The sequence below is a fragment of the Leishmania martiniquensis genome, chromosome 16 (genome assembly GCF_017916325.1).
Source record: "Leishmania martiniquensis isolate LSCM1 chromosome 16, whole genome shotgun sequence".
Taxonomy (NCBI): Eukaryota; Euglenozoa; class Kinetoplastea; order Trypanosomatida; family Trypanosomatidae; genus Leishmania; species Leishmania martiniquensis.
Genome location: NC_090151.1, coordinates 25,116 through 40,880, shown reverse-complemented (window position 1 = coordinate 40,880; position 15,765 = coordinate 25,116). Strand labels below are relative to the sequence as shown.

The 15,765-nt window shown below is 58.6% G+C and overlaps 6 protein-coding genes across 6 annotated transcripts; all 6 read left to right on the top strand.

Annotated features, from left to right (window-relative positions):
• Positions 1 to 616: 616 nt before the first annotated feature.
• Positions 617 to 1,333, top strand: LSCM1_05647 (uncharacterized protein; the record flags this gene model as incomplete). Its single annotated transcript, XM_067323095.1, has 1 exon — positions 617 to 1,333. The coding sequence occupies one exon, from the start codon at positions 617 to 619 to the stop codon at positions 1,331 to 1,333; it is 717 nt and encodes a 238-aa protein (XP_067179730.1).
• A 666-nt stretch (positions 1,334 to 1,999) lies between these two features.
• LSCM1_05646 (uncharacterized protein) lies at positions 2,000 to 4,372 on the top strand (the record flags this gene model as incomplete). Its single annotated transcript, XM_067323094.1, has 1 exon — positions 2,000 to 4,372. One exon carries the CDS (start codon positions 2,000 to 2,002, stop codon positions 4,370 to 4,372), a length of 2,373 nt encoding a protein of 790 aa, XP_067179729.1.
• A 905-nt stretch (positions 4,373 to 5,277) lies between these two features.
• On the top strand, positions 5,278 to 7,758 carry LSCM1_05645 (uncharacterized protein; the record flags this gene model as incomplete). The annotated part of the gene is made up of 1 exon (XM_067323093.1): positions 5,278 to 7,758. The coding sequence occupies one exon, from the start codon at positions 5,278 to 5,280 to the stop codon at positions 7,756 to 7,758; it is 2,481 nt and encodes an 826-aa protein (XP_067179728.1).
• Positions 7,759 to 9,913: 2,155 nt separating this feature from the next.
• Positions 9,914 to 12,013, top strand: LSCM1_05644 (uncharacterized protein; the record flags this gene model as incomplete). The annotated part of the gene is made up of 1 exon (XM_067323092.1): positions 9,914 to 12,013. One exon carries the CDS (start codon positions 9,914 to 9,916, stop codon positions 12,011 to 12,013), a length of 2,100 nt encoding a protein of 699 aa, XP_067179727.1.
• Positions 12,014 to 13,191: 1,178 nt separating this feature from the next.
• Positions 13,192 to 14,175, top strand: LSCM1_05643 (uncharacterized protein; the record flags this gene model as incomplete). The annotated part of the gene is made up of 1 exon (XM_067323091.1): positions 13,192 to 14,175. The coding sequence occupies one exon, from the start codon at positions 13,192 to 13,194 to the stop codon at positions 14,173 to 14,175; it is 984 nt and encodes a 327-aa protein (XP_067179726.1).
• A 677-nt stretch (positions 14,176 to 14,852) lies between these two features.
• LSCM1_05642 (uncharacterized protein) lies at positions 14,853 to 15,137 on the top strand (the record flags this gene model as incomplete). The annotated part of the gene is made up of 1 exon (XM_067323090.1): positions 14,853 to 15,137. One exon carries the CDS (start codon positions 14,853 to 14,855, stop codon positions 15,135 to 15,137), a length of 285 nt encoding a protein of 94 aa, XP_067179725.1.
• Between the last annotated feature and the right edge of the window lie 628 nt (positions 15,138 to 15,765).

The following is a 15,765-nucleotide window of genomic DNA, read 5'->3' as shown; positions in this document are numbered from 1 at the left end:
ATCAGTGCGACAGCATCAGATGAGGACAGCATGAAGCAGCGACCATTTGGATGTGCTGCTGTGCTGTGGTAGTGGAGGGGCAGAAAACCGGTGATGCGTGCCCAGAGAGGGCATGGGGGATGGCCGTGCGGCAGCGTCCTGAAACGGCTCTTTGGTACGCCATCCCCATCGCAGACGTCATCCCGCGCTCTGTTTGACCTCTATGCGATGGTGTTTCATTGCCTCTCATCGCCATCATCCCCTTCCCTTGCGTCTTGCCCCTTCGCCCATCTCTTCTCTCGAGCGTGTTCTGCCTCCCTCTGCATCTCGCTCATTAAACTTCAGTTGGTCACACGATGCGCCTGTGAGCAGCCACCAGCCATTCTCACAGCAGGTGGGCGGCGGTTACTCGCAGCGTCAACCTGCCAACAAGTAAGGAGGAAAAGCAGGCAAATTCACGAGGAGGGCCGACGTTTCGCATCGCCACGAACTGGCCCACGTGCGCTGCCGTAGAGAGACAGGCATCATCTCCCTCGACCACGCTTGAGCGCTTTCCTCGAGCAGTGCTGCTCCACCGGCAGCCCTGCTCTTTCTCTCGATACGACAAAATCTTTGCCCGTGAGCGCACGGGCTGGAGATGACGAACACCGAAGTGGATGTCTCCAGCGCACTGCCGCGGTCTCGCGAGTCGGTGGCTGAGCACGCAGTGGAGGGGCCTTTTGTTTACGCGCATGTTCAACGTACGAACCGCAAAGCCGCCGTCGACGCTCACAGGCCAGCAGAAATGGCGGGGCTCTTCCATCCCGAGGTATGGCCTCTCGCCAAGCACCGCTCAGCGCGGCGCACACCCTTTTACAGTGTGACAGTACCTGTGTGCGTGCCATCCGTGCAGCCAGATGAGGCGTTAGCGATGAAGTCTTCACCGCGTGCTTTGCCGAGTTGCTGGCGTGCGTTTCTCGATCGTGCCTCTCAGTGGGAGCGTCAGCGCATCGCTCGGCTGCAAACGCTGAGGCTGCAAGTCGTCGAGGGCGCCGTAAAGGAGTGCACCTTTCATTCACACCTCTCGCCTGACGCATGCTCATGCCGTACATGCGGCTGCAGTAAGTCACGCGCAGAGTCGCACATAACCTGCCCTAGCGCCACTAAGGAGCGCAAGAAGCGAAGCGCACCCCCCTGCATCGAGCCATTAGTGGCTGCTCTTGCCATGTTCGAGGGTGAGATGGAAGAGCTGCGGGAGACATTAAGGCACCTTTACCACGTATGCGCGCTTCCAACGTACGTCTCTTATGGGAGCGACTTGATGGTGAGATACCAGGCGATGCGCATCGCCTCTGCCTTTCTTGGCAGGAGTTGATCTCGACGGTGGCGCGTGTGCATCCATCAGCATCTCAGACTGCTTACGCGCGAGCTCTACAGCAATACATAGACGGATGCATGCTTGCCAGTGCTCCAGGCGAACGCTGACGTGTCTGCTCACTGACGCGCATAATGCTTCTTCGCATGTTCAAAAGGCGCCACTGCAGCTGAAAAAAAAACAAAATCTGTGCGCCATGGCACGCGATGAAGTGCGGACGTGCGACTGAGTACAGGATCGCCTCTTCCTTCTCGCCCCACGTATACACCGGATGAGAGAGCGCAGCAGCAGAGAACGCACCCATACAGCCTCTTTGGCTGGTGGAGGCCTTTGCAAGAGCGCGGACGTCTTGGCGGCCGTACGTGGAGCGAAGGCGAAGGTAGGGGAGGGCGAGTGACGCTATTATTTGCTCCCGATGGCGAATCGCACGTACGCCGTGTCCACATCAGCTCGCTTGCATCGAGTCCTTCTCTTCTGCCTTCTTCACCTCCTCGTCACACTTCCTCCTCCTCCACTCTTTTTCCTCAGCCTTTCCGCCGCTGTCGGCTGACCCTCTTTCGCTGCGAGGGACGGCAGTTTCTATTTTGCCGCGCGCCCTTGAGACTGCACTGCGGATACTCACGTCATTGCTCGTGAGTTCATCGCGCGTGTGGTGTACACGTTCTTATGCGTCTTCGGCGTACTTTTCTACCGCGACTCTGCGGCGGCACCTCTCTCCTGAGCGCGTCCGCGGCCCTCCGCGATGAGGCACGGTGCATTCACCGCCACTACAGTCCCGACCGAACTCATTCGCAGGAGATTCAAGACCGCCAAAACACTTTTCGGTGGTCGGCGCATCATGTGTTCCGTCCACACCAGCACTTCACCTACGATCCTACTGGCTGGAGTCGCAGGCTGGAACAAAAAGTCAAGAAGACACGCACCTTGTCACTGGTGGAACGGATAAAGCTGTCCGCCGATCATATGGCGGAGAGCGCGCGTAGCGTCGCGGCACTCGAGAAGGCAACTGGTCCGCATACATCGGAGGCACACCGTCCCGTCACGCCCGCGGCGGAGACGGACGTGCCAGACTACTTTTTCACGTCGACGGACGTCTCCACCCCAGCGCACAAGGCTGCCGCTGCCGTGAACTCATCACCGCTGTCGACGGAGATGCCCGCGGTGAGTCTGCAAGAGCTTGTGGAGGAGGTGCAGCGTCTCCAGAGTCTTCTGTACCACCCGCGCTTTGCCGGCAACGCTTCCATCAAGCGACGCACACACCAATACGCTGACCTTCGAGCGATAATGCTGCACCTCTACGAGCGTGTGCGCGATGCCCGGCTGGATGAGACGGTAACTCCAGATGCGTGTGCGTTTAGTTGGTTCGTGCTCACGCGCAACCTCGAGCCGCTTCTCGAGGGCGTAGCGTCTACGCGTCTGCAAGAGGAGTGTACTGCTTCTAGCGAGGGCAGTGACGAGGCAGTCGCAATACACGACGTCTCCGCTGCCCTCCGCACGGCGGTGTTGCAGCCTATGGCAAAAGATGGACGTCTCTTCAACGGTGCCACGTCGGGGGAGTTGTCGCTGGAGGCACTCATTGAGCTACTGAGCATCGCGACAACACCATTTGTGCGACGGTGTGCCGAGAGCTTTGCCGAGGACTGCCCCATTACGAGTGAAACGCTCTTGCAGTATGTCGAGTGCATCTCCGTTGCCGCGAGGCAGCGCGCCCAGGACGTCGCTGCGGACGGCGATGCAGCCGGGCATACTGCTCTGCAGGAGTGGCTCGATCCGCCGCACCTGACTGCTTGGGCAGCCTCTCTCAAACGCTTGCATGCGCGTGGGGCCCCCGTTCTCCCTGCTGTCCCTGGTCTCGCATTACAGGTCGAGCACGCGGCCGAGTACGTCGCGCAGCTGCTAGAGACGGTGACGAGGGTGACACCCATAGGTCACGTCACCGCGAGCCTGTCTCGCCTGCGCTCTCGACCGCACGGCGCGACCTCACCGGCGCCGCGAGATAGCGCACCAAAGCCCGTGTGCTTGGATGTGACAGCGGCGCCACACGGAGTGCAGGTCCCGCCGACTGACAGCGGTGATGCCGGTTGCATTCTTGTCGCCGCCACTGCTACGCTGCACCTCGCTCATTGCACTGCGGGCGCCGATATGGTGCGGGAGGAGAGCATGCGGCGCATTGTCTCTGCCTGCCTTCGCATGCTGGCACAGACGCCCAACTATGACATCTGTCCGGACGAGGCGGTTGGATGGGCATGTGAAGTCCTTGACTCTGGGTACCTCATGGACACGGACGATCTGCACCGCTCCGCTCTCGGAGGTGGGGGGACGAGCCGAGAGGCTGGAAAGGGAGCGCTGCGATTCCTTCTCTTCCTCTCGCGGTTGCCGTACGACTCTGTTATGCAGCGCGCCGCACTGGGGAAGATGGCGCTTTGCTTGTGCCGTTGGCCGGAGCCCGTGTACGCAGCCAGCAAGGAGGCGAGCGAGTGGCGGCGTCTGCGAGGCGTAGTCATGCGAGGAGCGCTACACGTCCTGCAGGTGGCTGACCTCGAGGCAGGGGCAGCGCAGCTGGGTAGCGAGAAGACGATGACCTGGCTGGAGACGCTCGCTTTCGGCGAGTACGGCGGCACCATTCCAATGACTCTCTGGCGAGATGCGGCAGTCTCACTCTTTCCACAACTTCGCTTCCACGTGGAGGGTGGTGCGGAAGCCCCTTATCCTTCCCAACCGCGCGCTGACCCGTCCGCGTGGCGTTGCCGTCGGGAGGATGCGCACGCCCTTTGCATTCTGTGCGCTCGCTACGTGGCGCAGAAGAAGACTGGTGGCTCGACTCCCACTAATCTTCATAGCCTCTTCACGGTGCGGTGCATTGGTGCGTGCTTATCCGTCTTGCTCAGCAACGCAGCACTCCCAGAGGAGCTTCTGCGCTCCGCGGATGCGTGGGACGGCCTGTGCGCCTCGCTGCCTGAGCCGGTGCAAGTGGTGGCGACGTGCATGCAGGCGGTGGTGCGCCGTCAGGTGCCCTCTTCGAAAGTGCTCTGTTTCTGACTGTTTCGTTCGCTCGCCTGCGTCGCTTCACATGCACTGTCTCTTTGGATATTCACCCGCTTCCCAGAACTCCTTTCTCGCTCTCTCTGCTCTCGGCTGGGGCCCGCGCGAAGGATTGTTCATGTCACTCTCTCTCTCTTCACCCTCTGTCTCCCGAGCCGCACAGGCCAATGGGGACTCGTAAGGGAGTCGGCGATTGGGGGAGTGCGTAAAGGCATTCGTCGCATATATCGCCACACTCGCACCCCTATCGATTGCACTAAATACAGTAACCAAAGCAGCCAGGCAATGCAGCGTTGAAAGCAGCAGGCAGAACGCTTTCCTTCGGTCTCTCTCCCTCACCTCCCCGTGGTGTGCAGATGCGCCGATATCACACAGATCGCAATGACACGAGCGCAGGCGCGTTTCTTTTTGTTTGTTTTCAGCTACGCTAAGCACACAACGCGCAAGAGGCAAGCAGTGCCCCAAAGAGCCAAGAGGAGCGCGCGCCCTTCCGCTTCCCCCTGCCACAAACGATGGAGCCGTCCAATCCTTCATGCCGAAACTGGACCGATCCTTTTGATGCGTCTTCCTCGCCCACAACGCGTGCGTGCGGCCTGTTTATCCTTAACCGTTGTGCACGCATGATGTTGCGAGGCTCCCTCCCACCAAGCCCCCCCTGCGCCAAGCGAAAGTGGCGTTTCTCTCTCGGGTTCAGCCGCGCTTCTGCCTCTCTACCCCCCCTCCTCGCCGTATGCCTTACAGAAACGAATGACTTCCGTTTCTTTCTCACGGCTGTCTATCGCCCAAGCGCCTTCTCTGTGACTCTCAGCGAGCGACATCAACGGCGCTTTTCATTTACACGTACGCACGCGCACACACACACAGACTTCGATCCGTGAGGGCAGGGGCCAGAGCGAGTCAAAATGCCGGCAGAGGTCGTGCTCATGATGAACTTGACGGGTGTTCTCACATCATCCCCGTTTCCCGCTGCTCGACGGCTTGCAGAGAACATGATGCGGTGCGTCTTCGAGCGCGCTGGATCGCACATCATCGTGGAGCGCATCCAGGAGCGGCCTGTGCCGTTTCTGGCAAAGAAATACAGTAATTTTTTCTTCACCGTGATCAAATTCACGGAGGGCACGCGTGGGGTGAAGAGCGCGTTCGAGCGACTGGAGCTGGGTGAGTTGAACCGGCTGGAGTTCATCACCGCCTTCAAGGAAGAGATCTATTTCATGCTGCGCGCCCTCTCCAAGCACAATACGGAAGAGCTGGACGCTATGAATATCGCTTTCCCCAAGAAGGTGGACGCCCTCAAGAAGCGCTTCCCGCTCCTCTGCGACCCTGTCGTGCAGGTGCACATCCGCGAGCTGCTGGATGTGGAGGCATTCCTGTGCACTATGGAGAAGGTCTCGCCGCGGAAGAACGTGCTGAACCTCCTTCACTACCTGCGCACTAAGAGCCAACAAGAGATTCGCCTCTTCGCAATTGGCAATGCGTGGGAATGCGAGGGGCAGTACCGACGTATGGCAAAGGCCATGAGGTCCTCCGTGGGCGACTCCGTCTCCGCCGCCTACCCAGTTGTTTGCCCAGTTGAATATGGCGAGAAAGCTGGCACGTACCAGAACAGCTTCCAGGTGACGGGCCTATTCGACGGCTACGTGCAAAGCTACATCTGCCACATGCGCAAGCCTTACCCTGACATCTTCATGCACGCGCTGGAGGAGGTTCACACAAGTCGTGTCCCCACGGGTGAGGCGCTTCGCTACGATATCAAGCCAAACATCTTCTACTTCGACGACGTGGAGGCGCACTGCGAGGTGGCCCGCAGACTGCCAGGAAGCCCCTTCACCGAGGTCTCACGCATCGAAAACGGCGCGTGCGACGTGTACAAGGAGATCTTGCGTGCGTTGAAGATGGTCTCGGAGAAGGATCTGTTCTGGAGGGAGGTGCTGAGGGGTGTCGAGAAGGACATTGCACCGATGTTCAGGCCGCCACAGAGCCCCGATGGCACGCCGACCTCGTGGGTGACAGAGGAGCTGCACAACTATCACAGCAATTTGCTCTTCATCGGGCCGCCACCGAACCATCTCTGCTACCCGGTGGACACCCTCGAGAAGGACCGCTACCGTATGGACGAGGAGGACCAGGAACGCATTCTCTTCTACTGCGCTCAGCACCTGCCGCATCTCTTTCCCTTGACGATCTCGTCGCGACCGGAGGCAGACATGAAGCTGCGCACGCAGCCGGGACTGGCCACCTCGGCCGGCCCCATCCTCTTCGAGTACGTCGAGGGCAGCCGCTTCTTCGAGTCGTACCGACTGACGCTGCGCACCGGGAGCTACATCTTGCGCATCCAGCCTCGCGGCCCGTCCCCGTACGGCTCCGCGGATATCCGCCGCGAGTATGAAACGATTGCTCACCTTCACGAAACGTCGCCGGGGCTGCAGATCCCGACGCCGTTGCTCTACTGCGACTCGTACGCCGTGTGCGGACGCCGCTTCTTTCTCCGCCGTTATCGGGACGGTGAGAACATTAACACTATCTCGCAGCTAATCCAGCCACGCATTCACCGACCGTACTCCTTGCGGCGTGTGGCCATCAATTTAGAGCTTCGGCCGAGGCTTTTCTACAAGCAGGCGATTGCTGTACTCTCGGTGCTGCACAATTCGCCTCTGCCGCCCTTCATGAAACAGGCAGAGGAGAAGATGCGGCGCACGAAGCGCCGCAAGCACCCGCTGCTGGCCATGGTGCAGGAGAGCATTGAGATGTACAAGCTGGCGTTGTCCAAAAGCGGCGCCTCTGGCCGCTTTAGCGGGCAGCTGCGCTCGTCCGCGGTGGAGGAGCTGTCGCGCGGTGTTTTGAGCTGCTTTGACCAGACCCAGCTGTCGCACCAGATGGTTCCAATGCCAGACCGTCTTGTGACGCTGCACGGCAACTTCAACCTTTCCTCCGTCCTGTTCACGCACCGCTCACTAGAGGGCCGCGCGAAGTATCCGCCGCAGTTGATTGGCATGGTGCAGTTTAAGTTCACCCGACTTGGCGACCCGCTCGTGGATGTCGCATCAGCGGCGATGTTCTGCTTCCTCGCACAGCCCGAGGGCATCTACGGTGCCCCACACGACATCCAGATGCTCTTTCCCACCCCGAGCGACCTCCTAGAGATGTACTGCAGTACGCGCGGCTACATGCTGCACCTTGACCGTCAATGCCGCGACGACATCTTCAAGGTGTACCTCGCCAGCTTGTGCCTTCAGAAGGCCACGATGCTCATTACCGATATCGTGTTGAGTACAGTTTCCCCGCACGAAATGCGGCACTCTGACTCCCGAAATATTGCGCAGGCCGACCAGCTGGCAAAGCGTGGCCTCGACATCCTTCACAGCCGCACCGCAGCGAAGCTGTGAATGGCCCCTATACGGAGCTTCTGTGTAGCCCGCGCTGTTGCAGAGCTTTGATGGAAAAGGCAACCGGTCCAACGGGCGAAAAGAGAAGGCGTTTCACCGCATGTCTCTCGCCTATGTGCCGCATGCCTCCTTCCTCCCTCCGTCTCCCCTCTAGCTCGTCTTCCCTCTTGCTACTAGCACTGCGTGACGGCTCGCCAGTTGCCCGCCCTGATGAGCGTTGCGGGGAGGACCGTTTAGCCGGAGAACCGCAACAAAAGGGATGGAGGAGACGTTGGCGCCGCAGCCGGCGCCGATTAAGGCGTGGAGGAGCGGTAATGCACCAGTAGAGAGACATGCGGTGAGGGCAACGACGCTGGGAAATGGGGCACCGCACGCGCAAAGGCGGACGCGAGGTTTCGGCCGATTAGGGGGTGCAGCTCGACACGGTACCCCCACTGGTGCCCTCCTAAATAAAGTAGTAAGAAAAGAGTACGAAAACGTCTTTGGCTTACACACTGACCGCCCACTGGAAAGCAAACGTGCACGTCCAGTGAAGCGGTCATCTTGTATCCTGTCGCGCAAGTGGGGCACGAGAGGGGCTGGTGAGGGGATGCGAGGAAAAAATTGACTCATGAGGTGATGCGGGGCCATCTCTCTCGCTCTGCCGCTCATCGCTCCTTCCTCTGCTCGTATGTGATCATCTTTCTGCTACTATGTGACGGCTGTGCGTGCGTGGAGTCGGCGAAGCAAAGGCGGAAGCGGCCATCGTCAACACGCTCGCGTGCCAGCGAACATCAACTGAGCAGAGACGTGCCCTTTATCGACGTAAAATCAGCTAATGGATTACCCCGACAGCACTTCTGTTTGCCTTCTCCTCAATGGGCGTAAGCGCTTCTCGTGCCCACCGAATGTGTGTGTTTGTGTGTCGGGATTGGGACAGAAGTGGCAGCATCGACCAGTGACTTTGCATGCAGGTGTGGTTCTCTAAACGCCTGTTCTTTCTTTGTTCTTCGCTCTCTTTCATTCGTTGTTGCCTTCTGTGTCCGTCTTCTTCCGGCCACCGTTTTCTGTGCGATCACTTCATGCTGTGCCACGCGTCTATTTAGACACGGAGTTGGTGTCCAGATATATATATATATATATCTGTGTGGAGGCATATGCGCGTGTAAGTACGGCCCTTCTACTGGTCGTGATGTGCGACTACAGCGCAGCCTTCTGTGTGTCGCTCCACCTTCGGGGCGTGCGTGCTCTTCTGCGTCCACCGCGTGTCGTCTGCATGTGACTGGGCGAGAGTGCTGAACAAAGAGAATGAGTGAGGCTGAGCCTTTGGGGAGGACGAGTGCGGCAGTCCTGTTACACTACTCTTGCGTTGGAAATGACGCAGCGGTCGACTGTACAGGTGCTTTTTTTTTACCTCGGTTGAGGTCGAAAGCTTTAGAGGGGGGCCTCATACCGGTTGTTGGGGTGTGATTGCACAGCTGTTCTGCCTCATTCACAGCTCCCTGAGATGGGCTTTCTCGGCTATCATAGAGTGTTGGCCTACCACCGCTTCGACCCACCCCTCTGACGTCCCTACACTCTTTCTTCTCTCTACGGCTCATGCCTTTCTGCACCTGTCCATTCCTTCGTGATGACTGTCTAGGATGAATGTGTGCTACAATCAGCTGTGCATATATCTGCTGAAGGGAGAGTCCGAGAACTCTGGAGCACCCTCACTGCACATCCTTGCCGCACGCTATTCTTGTCGACAGCGACTTGTCCATCGCTAAAAAAAAGCATGAGTGTGAACATCCACACGCGCGCACTGTGCAAAGACTGAAAAGTGAGAGCCAAATCGAGTAAAAAGGCGATACCTGACGCTGCGTTGTAGCGGAGTGCGGCGCAACACGTGCGGCTCGCCGATACCCATTCGTTTTCACAGAGTGCGGGACATTGCTTCTCCCTCTGCTTCTCTCACTGCCCTTCCGCAACCAGGTCTGTACCTCCACGAGGACTTCTTTCGCTGCTCTCTGTCCTCCCCATTTCCATTACGTTCTCGCAGCTATTTTATTCTTGGCAGTCGCCGACTCATCGCTGTCCGCTCCCCGCGCCACCCTCTTCTATCGTATACTGTGCTGGTTGCGCTTTGCTTCGCAGAGGACTTGTGGTGGTAGCGGGTGCAACGGATCGCAACGCCATGTCAACGGAGCCGGTGCTGGACAGCAGTGAAACGGACTTCAGGGGCTACAACCTGGCGCCGGACTTTGCGGCGGTGACGGACCCCTCAGAGCGCAGTGGCAGAGGGTACTTGCAGTATAGCAACGGTGCTATTTACGAGGGCGAATGGCTGAATGGCGAACGCCACGGCCTTGGGGTGTGTTTTTACCCCTCTGGCAACATCTTTGTCGGCCAGTTTCATTCGGGGCTGATGGAGGGCGAGGGTACGATGTTCTTCTCGACGGGCGAGTGCTTTAGCGGCGAGTTTCGTAAGTCGGCCATCTATCGAGGCGTGTACAGCCGTCGAGGGTGCGAGATTAGCGGCACGTGGGAAGACGGAAACCGGGTGAGTGAGATGCCGTCCAAAGCACCTGCGGTACTGCAGCGCGCCCGCGCAGCACTCTTCTCGACGATTGTAGAGCAAGTAAACGAGTACCTCTGGGGGGCCGCCAACAATCCGACGGAACTTGCGCTTCCTGCACAACTCCAAGGCAAAGCTTCGAGGCCACCGCTTGACATCCAGACCTCCAGCCCCTGTGTATACGACGCGCCAATGGCGTCCACGCAGCACCTCGCCGCCGCGCAAAGCTTCGATGTTGGCAATCATAGTTTTGCAAGCATCCGACTCCGCCCCCACGCGTCCGGCGCTGACGGCGAGACGAAAGAAAGTATGCGCAGCATCGTCACCCAATATGGCTCCCCTGCGACTGTTTTCGCGTGCGCGGCCCCGGCCCCGAACGAAATCTTTTCGTTCTGGCGCTTCACTCAGCGCTGCCTCATCTTTCTCTTTCCCTTCCTGTCACTGCCGTGGGTGCCGGTTGCTCCGCTGCGCATCACTTCGCTGCACGAGGAGAGAGAGTTCGTCGTAAGCGGGGCGGCGCTGCGCAGCGACTTCGATGCGCCGTCGTTCTCCCTGTGCGTGGTCGCTGTTGGGATGCTGTGCCAGCTCATCTCCATCATCATCGTGGCCTGCCGGGTGCCTCTCGGGGACGTGCAAGATGGCAAGCTGACGCTAGCAGAAATGGTGGTGCCGTGTGTGCTGTGGCTCGTTGTCGCGCTGGCGAAGGCGTCCTACATAAGCTTCTTTCGGTTTCCGCACGGGCTCGAGCGGATTGACCGGAGACTCACCCCAAAGCTGTCGGCCCTCGCTGCGAGTCTGGTGGACGCAAAGGCGAGCGTGTGCATCTTCACTTACGATGACGATGGCAAAGGCAAGGTGATGAACCCTCACTACAAGTACCGATGGCTGCTCTTTGGGGTTGCGTTGGGCGCGATGATGAGCTTCTCTGCACCAGCGACACGCGGGGGGTATGGGCATAAAATGTTTGGCTCTGGCAGCTTTGAGCAAGCCGCCATCCTTCTCTCCTTCTTCGCGACGCTCCTATTTTCGGGGGCGCTGACGTTTTTGGTGCTGAAGATCACGGACATGCAGCGCGAAATCCGAGCCAAGCTTCACGTCCTCACGAATCTCGCCTTTCTAGAGCGCCGCTGCCTCATGAGCCCCAGCAAGCACGCCAACATTGCCTTCAACCTAGACGAGTGCTTTGATGTGAATAGCCTCTTCAGCGGCTTTCCAGGCTGGTATAGTCTGCGCTCCTTCATTCTCTACGCCTCTGCGTGCGCCAATCACCGCGCGCGCACCACTGCCATGGGCGTCTTTTGGTTCGCGCTCATGTGTGCCTTCATTCTGGGCCTCGTCAACACTTTTCACGTGATCCAAAAAGGGTTCAAGCGTGGCGATCGCCACTACTCCACGATTCACTCCTACGCGTTCTTCGCATTCCTCTTTTGGGGCTCGCTGCTGCACCGCTACCTCTACGTATGTGTCTCCACGCGTCGGGAGCTGCGGCACCACCTGTACATCATGGACATTGCTGCGCTGTACCAGCGCGTGAAGTTGCATGACTCGGAGGCTGGCGACATCATTGAGGAGTGCCGCCGAATCTCCGAGAGCAACGATGCGGAGCCGGAGATATTCCCTGCGGGGATCTACAGCTTTGTTGTTTTCTTGACGGCCACAATCAACTTAGCGGCCATCGCGGCCATTTGCTACCAGCTAGGCCAGGCCGTCCGTCGCTGAGCATCGCGATCTGTGCGGGCCGGCTGCTGCAGAGCAGGTGACGGCGGAAACACTTTGGAGAAGCACGTTGAATATGATGAGTGAGCGCAGATGCTTGCTGCCATACATACGTGACACGCTGTGACCAGTGAACGCAATGCGCCTGTCTGTTTGTCTGCCAGCGTGTGCGTGACGTGTGCGCATGTTGGAGTCCATGTGGGTTCGCCCGTGAAGAGCGCGTGAGGCTTTCTTGTTTTGCGCGACCTCTGCTATCGCACGCTGTACTTTTCTTTCACCCCCCTCTCTCTTTTAAACGAAGCCATTGCGTGAAACGGTCCGTCGTGCACCCCTTACTCTTCGTCTTTTCTATTCCCTCATCCTCTACCTGTCGCTGCATCTCAGCGCTCAAAAGGGTGAGAAGCAGTGGAGAGCTCCACCGCGCCCTCGCACCATGTCCGTGGCGATGCTCATCGTACTACACTGGGGTGATCACTGATGGAGGGGAGGAGAACGGACGAGGTGGAGACACAGGAGAATCGCGCGCTGCCAGTCAACGTTAAACTTTCCAACGTTGCGCACATCCAAGCAAACACACAGGAAGAAATGAAGTCTGCTGCGAAGGCAGCGGAGAGTAATACACAGAGGGAAGCGGAAAGAGGGCAGTCGGAGCGTCGGCAAGATTTGTTCTCAACCAGAGCCGAAGTGCCGTTTCGCACTGAAAATCGCCCATCCTGTGCGTTTCTATTTTTTTTCTTCCTGTGTGTGTGTGTATGCACTGTGCCCGTTTTTCTTCACTCACGGTGACTTGGAAGGGGTCCTCTGCGACTTGTGTGCACAGGGCTGCGTGCATAAGGCACGATGCCTCCCTTCACTTTCCCGGGTAAGATGGACTGAACTCACACAGGATGTGGAAAGACCGCTCACAAACGACTGCACCCTCCTCATTTTATTCTCCTGCCCACTCTCCATGTGCTCTCGAAGTGCAACGAATGCCGTATGCAGATTGAATTCATTGCTCCGATGCAGCGCTGTGAGCCACTCGCGCGCAACTGAAGGAGGCGTTTTTTTGTACGCCAACAAGAAAGGGCGTACATTACCTGAAACAGCAACCAATAGTGGCAGAGGCTGTGCGGAGCAAGAAGAAGCCGCCAAGTCCTCCTTTCTCCCCACCATATTTCTCTTGGCCCTACACGCCTCCGATGACGTGCGTCCTTGCACAGAAGGGCGGCGAGAGCGTGCCAGGGCGACTTTCGCAGACGCTGAGTGGTCACATATTCTCCGAGGAGCACCATCATCTCCTGTCCCGCATTGCATGGACGAAAGGCTGGACTGGTCGCGTGTGGGTACCCGTCCCCGTCATGGAGCTTCTTCGTCTTCCACTGGTCTTGGGAACAGCTGCCCCAGTGCGAGTGACGAGCTCCAACGGGAGTGTATGGGTGTACCACAGCTCCCAGTTTACTGTGCCTCTGGATGCCATGCGAGAGCTTTGGAATGCCCGTGTACGGCGCATCCAAGCTGAGGAAAAGGACCGCGAGGCGGCCTTATTAGCATCACGGGTCGCACCGGACGAACTTCCGCTAAGCACCAATGGCGAACGATTTGACCGTGCGACGGAGGAGTGTATGCTGCGCAGAGTACGAAGCCACGGCACGTCGAGCCGCTATTGGGCAACGGAGGCGGAGGCGGCGTGGCTGTACCGTACGCCGTTCACTGCTGCCTATCTGTCAACTCCGGAAAACGGCGTCGTTTCCCAAGCGAATGAGCTATGCCGACCCGTGGTGCTCTACAACGTCGAGGGAACCGTCGATCCGAGCCGCTTCACTGAACTGACGTGCCGCCGTTACGACCCGGTAAACTACAAGGGCTATTTCTACAAACCTGTGGTGGCGTTGCACATGAAGGCGCTTGCTCTCCATTACAACTGTCTCCACGAGCCGCAGTGGATCACCCCACACCGCGCCATGAAACTCGGCCTCTCCCTCATCCCGCATAGAAAGCCCCTCTTTCTCTCCATGGAGGTGCCTAGTGCTCTCGTCAACATCGCCACAACCCAACGAACACGCGCGCCGGTGCCACGGGTGCCGCCCGCGACAGACGCGGGCGGCAGCGTCAGATTGGAAGATGACTTCGACACCTCTGAAGGTCAGTACGAGAAATCCTTGCTAATAGTGCCGCCTTGGTGACAAGGGAGTTCAGCGGTTCTTGCCCCTTGATTCATGGCGGTGTGCTCCATGCTTCAGTACTTTCCGTGCGACACTGTGGAAAGATGTGTATTCTCGCATCGGTATGGCATCCTTCCTTCCGTCTTCCTGTTTTCTGCTGCTTTCCTGCAACTGCTTACTCTTTCTGGTTGAATCGCCACGGCGCCGTACTGCATGTGTCTGCGCTTATCACCAACACAGTCGTGACTCACGGAAGCTGACGAAGAACGTAGAAGAAAGCGTCGTAGTACCACTCATCCGCTTCCTTTGGCTCTTCGTGGCAGCGCCACCCCACGCTGCCCCACGCGACGATTTTGTATGTGCGCGTCTCCTCCCTTTCGTCCCCCCGTCACTCTTCTCCTCGGCACACTCTCCTTTGACGTGGTATGATGGACTTGCCGGCCCTAGACGCACCCCTCTTCAGTTCCGACGCCTCGCAGGAGTCGGCAGTACTTGCTGATCGCACACGTGCTGAGGAGGCTTGATTAGGGCTGGCAGATAAACCGCACGCAAGTCCCTTTGCTCTCCAGGAGCTTAATCACGTAAGGCCTAAGCTCGCACTGTAGGGCCCGCTCGTGTCTTTGCCTGCTGTGCTTGGTGCCCGCGTTTTTTGTGCGATCTAATTTCTATCCGCCTCCTTTCACTTGAGCGCAGGCCCAATGTGGCGGCAGAGCGTGCGGCAACTTGCCTTTATGTCACCTCTCGATCTGTACGCCCTCAGTCAGCGGAGTAGCTTCTCCTCCTACACGCAGTACGACGACGCATGTGCGTTGGCACGGTCATACCAGCGTTGCTCACCAGCTGAGAAGTTAAAGTACGAGGAGCGTGTCGAAGCTATCAATGACGAGATGGAGCGTACCTGTCAGGCAGAGGCTCAGCTCCTGATGCGTGAAAATGACGAGCAGCACCCGTGCACAAAGAATCTTGCATTCGGGAGAGAATGACACGGAGCTTCACATGATCCACGCTAGAGGGAAAGGGGGGCCCAACTAGCTCTGCGTGCGTCATGGCGGTCCCTGCGTGTGCTGGGGACCGGTACCATGTTGGCTCTCGTACTGACTCGTGCGTCGCCTTTTCTCCGTCGAATCGCACACGTCTACTCCTTTCTCTCCTCCGCTCAAGATGTCGGCGCTCTTCTCGATGTGCATTACTTCCGTTTCGATGTCTTCTTCCGCTTCACTATCCCCCCCCAAAAGGGGAGGAGACGGCCACACGAGCGCGTCTCATATCTCGAGGTGGGCGAAAGGGGCGGTGTAGAGTGCCTCGCTCTCTCCGGGAGAGTGTGTGTTGCGGAGGCCAGGCAGCCTCACCATTCCCCTGCCCACGCCATGCCAGCTCCGCTGGTGCTGGGAATCGGGCCGAGCTCCTACAGAGTGTGTCTGGATGTGGGTGCCGGTGGGTGGGTGAGTGGGTGGGGGGGGCGGAGGGCATGCAGGGCGGTGTATCGGCTATGCCTGTCGGTGGCGAGGCCGTGCATGGGACTGCGACGGTGCCCACGTGTGCGCGATCGGTACGGAGGGCGGGGTGTCGGCGTGACACTGGTGCGCATCCCGCCCGGCCCTCACTCTGGCC